Source organism: Anolis sagrei, chromosome 4, assembly GCF_037176765.1.
Source record: "Anolis sagrei isolate rAnoSag1 chromosome 4, rAnoSag1.mat, whole genome shotgun sequence".
Classification (NCBI taxonomy): domain Eukaryota; kingdom Metazoa; phylum Chordata; class Lepidosauria; order Squamata; family Dactyloidae; genus Anolis; species Anolis sagrei.
The window spans coordinates 35,427,011-35,439,023 of NC_090024.1; the positions used below are offsets into that span (position 1 = coordinate 35,427,011).

The window sequence follows — 12,013 nt, forward strand, 5'->3', positions numbered from 1 at the left end:
CAGGTTGAGAACCACTGGTTTACAGCAATAGATATAAGCCAAGAACAAAGAGGGGAAAGGGAATAAGGAAAGAGAAACCGGGCCATTAAAAAGCAGCTTAAAAAGTGGGACAACATATGAATCAGGATTGCCAAATCAGGACAATTTTGAAGTATACAGCTTTTCTTTTTTAATATTGCCTAGGAAAAAATACTCATGATTCCAGTACCAATTCAACCAATGTTTGCATGTGGAATAGGAGAGATCTCCTATCCATGCCATGAAAAGTGACACATAATTGGAAAGAAACTGCAAATAGTAATCTCCTTTTCTTTTCTTCTCAAATTATGTGCAAATAATAGCATATGACTCAAAATATGTATATTAGCAGAATAAAAATATGTTGCACTATCTACAAAAATGTATACATAAAGAAAAATATTGCAAAGAGCCAATTTGAGGAAATTGATTATTAAGAAAATACAGAAATTGGGTTGTTGTAGGTTTGTCAGGTTGTATGGCCATGTTCTGGAAGCATTCTCTCCTAATGTTTTGCCTCCATCTATGGCAGGCATCCTCAGAGGCTGTGACCCCCAAGAAAATACAAGTTAAATTTGGAGAGGTGCAGCAAAATTGAGACAGAGAGATTTTCACATCCCAAATTGAGACTCACCCTGTTGAACTGAATAGCACCGACAGCTGAAGAAACAGATTCAAAGAAGACAGCATTGTCTGATTCTAGTCTACTGTTGAGCTTCAGTGCCTTTATCAAGGAAGCTACAAGAAGACATGAACATGACATTTTACATGAGAATGGCAAAGCATACTGGTCAAGGAAATATGACTTTTAAATAATTTGAAAACAATTAATACATACCTTTGCAATTTGCCAACAGAACATCAATATTTCTTTTTTTGGAATCTGTGTAGATCTAAAAGAGAAAAAAAAACATTAAAGTAGCTGATTAAATAATACATATTATTCAGATTTTTACAGATTTGTGTTAATTAACCTGTGCAAATGTGCAAGACTCGCTATGCCATTCTAATACATGCCCTTCTTATTAGGACTATGTACAGAGACTCTATTTAGTCCAGAATCCAGTTTGTGAAGATGATCCTGTACTGATATTCAGAAATCTGGATTGTCGGCCCTCCCCTTTTGGGAAACCAAAATAGCTATGGTATATTATTGAGGACTAACAGTGTATTAAACCAGCCAAATTGCAAACAGATAGTTTCAGGGTTGTTTGTGTCAGGCACTTGTAACTTTTGGGGAAGGCAAGTTAACATGTAAGTTGACTGCTCAACTAAAGTTGTTTTTACTCTCGTAAAGACTTTACAAAACTACAAATCCCATGAATCCATAGCATTGAGCCATGGCAGTTAAAGTGTTGTCAGACTTCATTAGTTGTACCCCGTTGATTTCATTAGATGTGCCTCAAGAGTGCAACACTTTGCTCCTATTCTATGATTTTCCTTCACTATTTGTTTACTCGAATGTTTTCTGCCTCTCTTTAAGCAGCAAGGCTCTGCTGCTGCTGTTTCTTAAGTTGTTTATGCCTCACAACCTACCCTTGTCCATTGGCCAGTAATCTTGGGACCCACTCCCATGCTAAAGCGATTCCAAATGACACTAATAGCCATTAATCTTAGGATCCACTTTCATTCTGATTTCCAAATGATAATGTCTTTTCTTCAATCTCATATAGTTCACAGCTGGGACACATGTGGCCAAGAAATATCAGCGTATGTTCTAGACCATGCATGAGCAAACTTTGGCCCTCCAGGTGTTTTGGACTTCAACTCACACAGCCTACCGGCTGTTAGGAATTGTAGTTGAAGTCCAAAACACCTGGAGGGCCAAATCTGGCCCATGCATGATGTAGATGACACAAAAATATTAATGGGTAAGAACATACATCCTAGAAGAAAGGCTGCAACAGTCTGCTTTTTCCTGATCCTCTGCGAACATCAATATTCCTCTCCTCTTCTTCTTACTCTTTCCACTCACACTTCTGGGTCCTGTTCAACATCTTTATTAATGACTTAGATGAAAGATAAGAAGGCATGATCCTCAAGTTTGGAGACTACACCAAATTGGGAGGGATAGCCAATACTCCAGAAGACAGGAGCAGAATTCAAAATTATCTTTACAGATTAGAGAGATGGGCCAAAACCAACAAAATGAAGTTAAATAGTGACAAATGCGAGACACTCCACCTAGGTAGAAAAAATGAAATGCAAAAATACAGAATGGAGGACATGTGGCTTGAGAGCAGTACGTATGGAAAAGATCTTGGAGTCCTCATCAAGTTAAGCATGAGCCAACAATGCGGTGGCAAAAAAAAGCCAATGGGATTTTGGCCTGCATAAATAGGAGTCTAGTGTCTAGATTCAGGGAAGTCATGGTACCCCTCTATTCTGCCTTGGTTAGACCACATCTGGAATACTGTGTCCAATTCTGGGCACCACAATTGAAGGGAGATGTTAACAAGCTGGAATGTGTCCAGAGGAGGGTGACTAAAATGATCAAGGATCCGGAGAACAAGCCCTTTGAGGAGTGGCTTAAAGAGCTGAGCCTGATTAGCCTGAAGAAGAGAAGACTGAGAGGAGACAGGTATAAATACGTGAGGGGAAGTCATTGGGAGGAGGGAGCAAGCTTCTTTTCTGCTGCCCTGGAGATCTAGGATGCAGAACAATAGCTTCAAACTACAAGAAAGGAGATTCCATCTGAACATTAGGAAGAACCTGACTGTGAGAGTTGTTCAGCAGCAGAACTCTCTGCCCCGGACTATGGTGGAGGCTCCTTCTTTGGAGGCTTTTAAACAGAGGCTGTATGGCCATCTGTTGGGGGTGATTTGAATGTGATTTTACTACTTCTTGGCAGGGGACTGGATGGCCCAAGAGGTCTCTTCCAACTCTTTGATTCTATGATTCTGCATTAATTCTGACTTTTGCATTTTGAACTCCACTTGCAACAACTGAAGTAAGCAGAGGGTGAAGGGGAAAATTGGAAAGAAGAAAGAAAATAGCTCATTTTAAAATCAGATTAAAAGGTGGAATGACAAAGAACTAACTGGGATTGTACTTGTCAAATCAGGACAGGTATGCCATCTCATAAGCTTTCCCTATGATGGTGCTGCTACTGAGCCACCTCCTCCCTCCTTCTGATCTCCCAGCTCAAGTAAAGCCTTTTTGATAGTGGAAACAGACTTGGTTTCACTAGTACCAACACTACTTTCCTGTAAGAATCTTTTGGGAAAGATAGCAAACCAATTTGTCATCCTCGGTCCCTACAGACACAATGTAGATTTGTGTTGCTGCTCCAGTGATGCCTTGTAATTACGTTGAACTAATGATCAGACATAGAAATAATAATAACTGTTTAAACTGTAAATCATATAGAAGTTAAACTAATTGAGAAATCTAATGGAAATCAAATCTAGTAGTTTACTTGCTGAAATCAAGACATAATAAATCACAATGTTTTGCTTCTTTCATAACATAAATTAAACATGTGATTAAAATAATAATATATGTGCCTTGCAAATTAAATAAATGTGCTTACTGGCAAACTAAAATAACAGAGAGGACACAGTTAGAAGAACCAGAAAAGACTAATAGTAGAGAGAGAGAAACACATCAGACACCTAGCAACAACTAGAATCAGTTGAGGAGCAGGATACATAAAACTCACGAGCTCATTACTACTCAAATTAACTAAAAGGCAAACAAGGGAAAGAGCTAGGCTCTTGATGAAATAAGGGGAAATTACATGATAATGGCTTTTAGGAGACAACATTCAGAAGACAGTCACTAGATGGATGCCCAAATGTACACCCCAGTTCTTTTCAGTTTGCTAGTAATTCCTAAAACTAGTAAAAGAATGAAGATGTGCAAGACAAAATTACGTAATTTCAGTGATGTCACCCAATCCCTAAACGGTTCTGGCCCAATCTACCTGTCCAAACGCATCATTCCTTATGAACCTGTTAGGACGTTAAGATTGTCCAGGGAGGCCCTGCTCTCGATCCCGCCTGCATCACAAACACGTTTGATGGGAATGAGAGAAAGAGCCTTCTCAGTGGTGGCCCCTTGGCTATGGAACGCCCTTCCTGGGGACATTAGATCGCCCCCCTCCCTCTAAACATTTTGGAAAAGAGTCAAGACTTGGTTGTTTGAACAATCATTTGAAAATGCAAGGTAAATGACATAGGAATTGGAACTACTGGATGATGAGATTGGACAATGTTTTTATTAGGAGGCATAATTGATGTGTGTTTTCAATACTATTGTTATGGTTTTATATTATGTGTTCTTGCTTTTAAATGTCTTATGGTGTATTGGGCATCGAATCGTTGCCTCTGTAAACCACCCTGAGTTGCCTGAGGGCTGAGAAGGGCTGTATACAAATACAGTAAATAAATAAATCCCCATAAGAGTGAAAAGGAGGTAATAATTGACTATAACTTCAGTAATCTTAGATAGTTTCTCATAATTATTGTGCCTGAAAAATGCTAGAGAGAGGCTTGTACAGAATGCAGGCTCCTCTGCATTACACTCATTATTCTGATGTCTTTCATACATGTCACATCACCCCCCGCCCCACAACTTATTATTGATATTTAAGTGTGTGGTTCAGTCCAAATAACTTCAGACTGTACCAGTCTAATCCAGAATGAGCCAGACTGATTTGATCTAGAGTTGGAGCAAACTGTTTTGAAATGAACAATTTGGTTTTATAATTCCATATTTGCAAAGGCCCAATTCCTGCTAATACACTCTCAATTATTTTATTTGGGGGGGGGGGGAGGGGGGAGTCTTGCTACACTGCAAGTGACCACCAGAGGGCGCTGTTCTATAATATAAATGTCCTGCAGAGCCTATGATCTTTTCAAGGCATACAGTGATAAGATTAAAATGTTATCATGTACAGATTAAGGCCCCTCTCATTCAAGCAAGCTCTTCTAATAACCTAATATCTACTCTAGAATCCTCTTTCCCTCAGTGGTTAAGAAGGTGCCTCCCAAGGAAGCCACGAAAGGAATTGCTGTGTCCCATGCTGTTCCTCATGTTCTCCAGAACTGGTACAGTACAACCCCTTTATCTATAGCTTCACTCTCCCCTGAACTATAAATTATTATCTCCCCCCAGAAATGTATGACTCTGTGCTATGCTTCTAGCTCAAGTACAGTTGCAATTCGTGGTTCCCCAACTTTGGTTTATTTTGGCCTTCAGTTCACAGAATTCCTGACCATTGGATAATCTTTCTTGGGATTCTAGGAGTTAAAATCCAAAGATCTGGAGGATCAAAGTTTCAGGAAAGTGGTTTATATACAAGGTGCACTATTATTCATGGTTTCAAGTATCTCCTGTGAGTCTAGGAATGCATTCCCCCATACAAGCGTCATACTGTTCTTAATTTTATGAGGTTTTCCGCTGAAATGTTGAGCTTGCCCAATAATACCAATGTAAAATATACAGAGAGCAATGCATAGACTGGATTTGTTTCTTGAGCATCTTCAAAGGTACACTTCATCCATAAAACTTTATTATCCCACTGTGGAAAGTGCCCTATTTTCCCTTGTTCTTCGGAGCTACCCTTCAAGCTCTTAAGCTGAGTGGCACTTAATGCTTCAGTTCCTACTTCACTCCAAGAAGCCCTTCTATTCAATGTAAGATCCTGAGTGATTGGGTTACAAGCTATATGGGGAGAAAAAGGCAAACGCAGTAGGCTTTTCACTGTCCATCTTCACCAGCAACAAGAGGAGGCAGGCTGTGAGAAAGTGGCCATGGAAATGCAATAGAAGGGTGATGCTCATAAGCACATCTTGTTCAGTGATGCTGTTCCTCCGAGCAACATCCAAATGTGGAGGCAGCTATGTTGATCCATATCTATTTGCAAATCGTACAGGGTGTTGAATGATGTGCTCTTCCAACTACATAAATAGCCTCTTTCCTCAAATTGTTGATATGCTCTTTGGTACTGGTGGATCAATGCCAAAGATAAAAGTGAAGGTTTCCCCTGACATTAAGTCTAGTCATGTCCGATTCTGGGGGGGGGGGGGGGGGGGGGGTTATCATCTCCATTTCTAAGCTGAAGTGCTGGCATTGTTCGTAGACACCTCCAAGGTCATGTGGCCAGCATGACTGGATGCCATTCAAATGCACACTGCACTAATATTACTTATTCTGTCTCACTAAACTGTATAATATAAGCCTTAATATGCCTTACATTGCAGAGTAACCATCTTGCAAATAACTATGGCTAAGGGCTATTTGTGCACTGGGAAGAGGCATATAGCGGTAATCATTTGAAACTCTATGCACCACCTTTTAAAGTGGTAAATGTTTTATGCATGGGTGATTTGTTGTTGCAGAGATATAGCAATTTCAAGTCAAGTCCATCATTTGGAAACATGCTTTATATTGTGGCTGGGAAACTGGGAGTCCCTCCCTGTCAGATTCAGTGAGGGTTCTGATTGAACCTGAAGAAAAGAAGGAAGCTAGAGGAGTTGGTTCAAGAAGACAATGCCATTGTTATTTCTTATCAAAAAGGCCTGAGATCCTTTGACACTACACAATTATGGCACTATGGTTCCACTTCAACTGCCATGGTTCCATCCCATCGAATCCTGTAGGATGTGGTCTGCTGAGACACTACAACTCCCATAGGCTAAGAATTCCACAAACCCCTCTCTAAAAAGCAAATCCACAGAATGGAACTATAGCAGTTAAAGTGGAACCAAAATGCTACCGTTGTGTTCTGTAAAAAGGCTCTTGGTGCACAGACCTTTTGAGCCCTGATTATAATGCTGATCCTTGCTCGTTCTGTCCTCCTTATAGAATCTATAATACAGGCTTTCTATTGCGAGTTTATTGCTATGTCAGTAGGCATAGTAGAAAACAATCCAAAAGTCATAACAGAGTAAATACCTAAATCCTGTCCAAATGTTGACTGCTAACATGTGTTTGTCTATATATTGCTTAGCATCCTTTGTGGCACAGCTAGTTAGTAGCCAGCTGCATTAAATTACTACTGACCAAGAGGTCATGAGTTCAAAGCCAGCCCAGGTCGGAGTATGCTCCTGACCATTAATAATCTAGCCTGCTGTTGACCTATGCAGCCCGAAAGACAGTGCATCTGTCAAGTAGGAAATTTAGCTACCACTTTATGTGGGGGAGTTAATTTAACGAATTTACAATGCCATAAAACCTTCCAGCAGCATGCAGAAGAATGAGGAAGTACTCCATCAAAAGACCCAGTGTCACAAGTGGCAGCTTTCCCTGTGGCTGCAACCGAACATAACCTTATGAAGCCGGAAAAAAAAGCTGGAATGTTAAATTGTGTCTGTGTTTGTCTATATACCTTGTATGTCAAAATGGCATTGAATGTTTGCCATGTATAAGTGCATTGCAATCCGCCCTGAGTCCCCTACAGGGTGAGAAGGGTGGAATATAAATACTGTAAATAAATAAATAAACCTCAGGTAGTTCTAGGAAACTCAAAAACCCACAACCTTCTGTTGATCCTCGCAAAGATAGCACTGTCCTATGACTAAAAGGTACATTCAAAAACTCTTGAATCACTCCATAAAGTCAGGGTGGCTGATGGGATGATCTGCGAGTTGCCATTTTGAAAGTTAACTGGAACTTTGCAGTAAAGATTTGTGAGTCACCTCTTGATATTCCTTTTTGATGCTTTTGGGTAATAACTGCAGCTGCCTCCAGAAGCTGCCAAGCATTGCTTCAGGATAAATCCTGCCAGCTTCTGCCTGACAAATAATTTCCACAACAGCAAATGCCTACAGAAAAGCAATGTAAGAGTGTGGAGTGAAGGTACCTTATGATTGGTTTGACTCTTTGACCCTTTTTCCCTCTCTCATCAACTTACTGAGTAATAATACTTGCATGTTTGACTCATGAGATTTGAACTGTTTCTTTTACTACATTGTAATTCACTCAATCGCTAGGTATCCAATCATAACAGAGGAAGGCTGCCAAAGGATTTGGATAGGTCATTTTATGGGAAAGCAAAAAGGGAAAGACTAGCAAAGAAGGTGAAAAGGGGAGAAACTGAACTTGATCAAAAAGAAAAACCAACCAAAGGAAAAACCTCCCAGCAGGAATGGAGATATCAGTCTATTTTTGGTCCAATTTAGATTTATTTGTGTTTATTAAGCTCTTCTAGTATGTATTCATCTATTCTGTCCCATATTTAAAAACACTTTTTTCCAGAAAAAACTATAAAAATTATGTTGAAATGAATGTTTCAATATGCATTCGTGAACACATGTGCACATAAAATATGCACCTCATAATGTATTTTCTCTGTAAACATAGATTAGTTAACACATTTTGTCCCAAATATGCATTTTGTACTCATTTTGTTAAAGTTTTTTTTAGATGAGAACTGTATTACAAAATTCACAGAAGTGCAAAGTCCATAGGATGTGATTTCCACATTAGCCCAGAATGAGGTTTGTTCATTTCAAAATAGGGATTGAACAAGATCTTCAAGTATTCTACATCCCAAAGGAGGGAAAAGGCAAGGAAAACAAGAAATTGTATATGAGGGGGGGGGGGGGGGGATACCAGATGTATCTTTCCAGGTTGAGAGAAGACTCCCATAAACAGTTATACAGTATTAGCTTATTTTGTGGGGCGACTAAACTATTAAAGGGTAAACATTGGAAAATAGGAGGCTATATGGGGAGGGAGAATTTCAGAATCCAGTTTCACTGATTCAATTATTTTCATCAGAGGACAAACATGAGATCCTGATCAGCCCGGTTGTTCAAATTCTGTGGGATCACAGTGCATTCCCCCCACCCCACAAAAAACCATATATAACGGTGGGAACCATCAATGGCTGGTGGTGGCTTCTATGTCAGGGAGGCAGTGAACATAGTTTGGATTTTAGATCAAACTTTAAAGGACATCTCTAGGATACTAAAATAGATTCAGCACCTTGGATAGCTCTTTTCCATTTCAGACACAACCCACAGTTGATTTACTGCCTCCAAGCCACCAGCTGTCCCTGGGCGCAATAAAATGCATATGGAAGATTATACACACCTGAGTAAGTACAGCGATTCCAGTGTAGTCAAAGAGTGTCAGACCACTGCAATCAAATATTAAAGTCTGCCTTTCAACAGTGCGCTGCTGTAATGAGGACTCTCCTATATGGATAGTTGAAACACATCATCATCATATTATTGTTATTATTATGGAAAGAGGCATTTCTAAGATTATCAGTCTCACGATTCCATAAACATATGCAACAATTATGGCCTTTCACATGTTTTTGGACTTCAGCTCACCAAACCATGCTATGGATTGTCTGAACCCCCTGGACAGTATAAATTGCATTATCCCATTTCTCCGAAGCTCTGGAGAACTTCAGTATTTCATTGAAATCACCAGTGATGCTGAAGCCACCAGTGATAGGGTTCTTCAGTGAGAAAATACCCATCCCACCATTTTCAGCTGCAGGACAGACCCATCATTATTGTAAAGCAGTGCTATCCAGCCTTTGGTCCTCTGGGTGTTTTGACTTCAACTTCCAGAATTCCTGACCATTGGACAAGCTGGCCAGGGTATCTGGGAGTTGCAGTCCCAAACATCTGGAGGCCCATCACTGTATAAAGACATAATAAACAACTACATATCATCTCCTTAGTCAACATCCAATATAACATAAGGTACTGCTAGTACATTTGCACAGAATTGCACCATTGAAAAAGCAGTTGTACAAGAGAGTGTTCAGCTACTTGCACAACTACTGGTATCTTGCTTGCACAACATTTGTACAGTAACCTGTGCAACTAACACAATGATTGTGTTGATTCTGAAAATGTGCAGTCTCTATCGCAACAGGCTTTGTACCAGTCCAGTGAGATTAATTTTGCTATATTTTGCCTCCTTTCTTTCAGTAGGCAGTTATAGGATCAGGAGAAAGTTTAGTTCCTACTTTCAGGCTTCTCTTAGACCTAAGGGGACAAAAATGCCATGCTGGAATACCAGAAACGTCAGAAATGATGAAGCACTAAGAAATATTAATACGGTGATTGCCATTGTGTTCTGCCAGGAATAATAAAGTCTGGCAGAGATCTGTTCTCTCCACATTTACTTCAGAGTAAGCATTTAATCATACACAATGCGCTTGTAAGAGTACATTTTAAGGGTACTTCAATGATAATGGATGGGAAAAGTCATAATCCCTTTCCTTTCAAGGTGCTCCAAATAGGTAAAATTAATAACTATCTGCCTATTAACCTTGCAACCCATCCACTCACCCTAAAAGTTCTGGGGTTCTTGCAGAAGTGCATGTGAATGAACCTTTTAGATATTATAAAGTACATAGCTCTGAATAAAAGACTAGAGGTTAAATATGAAATGGTTTAAACTAAACAGTTCTGACAAAGAATATAAAGAGATTTGAAATTATTCGAGGGACTTAAGTGCCAGCACTGTACGTGGATTTATAATGGCACCAAATCCTTTTCAGAAAAAGTACTCAAAATCCAAATGCCTTTTGAGTTTGCAGCTCCAGAGGTTTATAGGCTTACTTAATTGTATATGCATAAATATACTTCAAGGAGACAAAACAGAAAGGAATATATAAAAAAAGGAAACTCCAGAGTGACCGTAACCAAGAATAGACTTAAGGGAATTGCAATCCTCTCTAAAACTAACTCAAAAATGTCCAAGAGAAAAAGGAAATCTCTGACACTCTGAGATAATAAAATACCAGCAATGATGGAAGAGGAAATCAAAAGCTTTGATAATTCCATATTTGTTTTGGGGTTTTTTGTGGTTATTGATTTGCTTAAACAAAAGGGAGAAAGGACAGTGTTGACATTTCAAGACCTCCAAGATGATGAACAGTTCTATCAAATGTTATGCTTTTTAATGTTATACAGAGTTCAAAAAAGCGTGCTTGTATTTTGGGCATCTTTGGGCAAGGAAACTGATGGCTGCTTGCATTGGCAACAAAATACATTGGCCTCGGTTATGTTTTAAAGTTCAGATTCTTCCCATTCTCAAAACAGTTCTCCCTTAAACTTTTGACATAATAATGAAATAAAGCAGGGGACATGAATTAGAATGATTCATTTTGGTATTAGCAGATATGCTAGTTTCATGAGTAGGAATGAAAAGAAATGTGTGTGCACTCAACAGTGCCAATGGAAGTGTCATTCTTATACCTCCTAAGATTTCTCAGTTCTTGTGGGTTTTTTCGGGCTATATGGCCATGTTCTAGAGGCATTTCTCCTGACGTTTCGCCTGCATCTATGGCAGGCTTCCTCAGAGGTCCTCTGAGGAAGCCTGCCATAGATGCAGGCGAAACGTCAGGAGAAATGCCTCTAGAACATGGCCATATAGCCCGAAAAAACCCACAAGAACTGAGTGATTCCGGCCATGAAAGCCTTTGACAATACTCCTAAGATTTGTTGCAAGGAAATGTGCACCTTGTGTCAGACATACACACATTTGAAAGGGGCTTAACTAGGCATTTCCAAGGGAGTTTAAACAAAAACAAAGTGCACATTTCAAAATGGTAATGGCTGGAACACATAACTTTAAAAAAGGATGCAAAAATAGGCTTCAATTGAGAGGGTGGTGTTGTGTAGATGATAGTAAGATTGTGCAAAATTCAGGAAATGTGTTACAAAAATGTGTGGAAATTTCACTTCAAGAAGTTATCACAAAGACATTCAATCTGATACAAAACAAGGGTGAGAAGAAAATGGAGAAAATCAGAATCAGGAAGTTCTACACATCCCTAGTTCTGGTGTGGTGGTTTGAGTGTTGGAATATGGCTCTGAAGACCAGGAGTCAGCCCTCTCCTTGGCCGTGGAAGATCACCGAGTAAACTTGGGCAAGTCACACTTTCTCATACTTAGAAGAAAGAGGAAGAAAACCTAATATGAAGAACTTTTGCCAAGAAAGCCCCATAGCAGGTTGACCTTAGTGTCTTGAAGGCACACAACAACATGTTCTGAGACATCATGCCCTTGTTGTGTGC

General features: G+C 39.6%; 1 protein-coding gene across 1 annotated transcript in view; it reads right to left on the reverse strand.

Moving 5' to 3' along the window:
• SLC26A7 (solute carrier family 26 member 7) overlaps window positions 1-12,013 on the reverse strand; it is a 97,895-nt gene that overhangs the window by 4,987 nt on the left and 80,895 nt on the right. The window contains exons 15-17 of the mRNA XM_060775588.2: window positions 9,061-9,164; window positions 857-911; window positions 653-756 (exon numbers count right to left, since the gene is read on the reverse strand). Of these exons, the coding sequence (XP_060631571.2) occupies window positions 653-756; window positions 857-911; window positions 9,061-9,164 (263 nt within the window). The remainder of the gene's footprint in view (window positions 1-652; window positions 757-856; window positions 912-9,060; window positions 9,165-12,013) is intronic.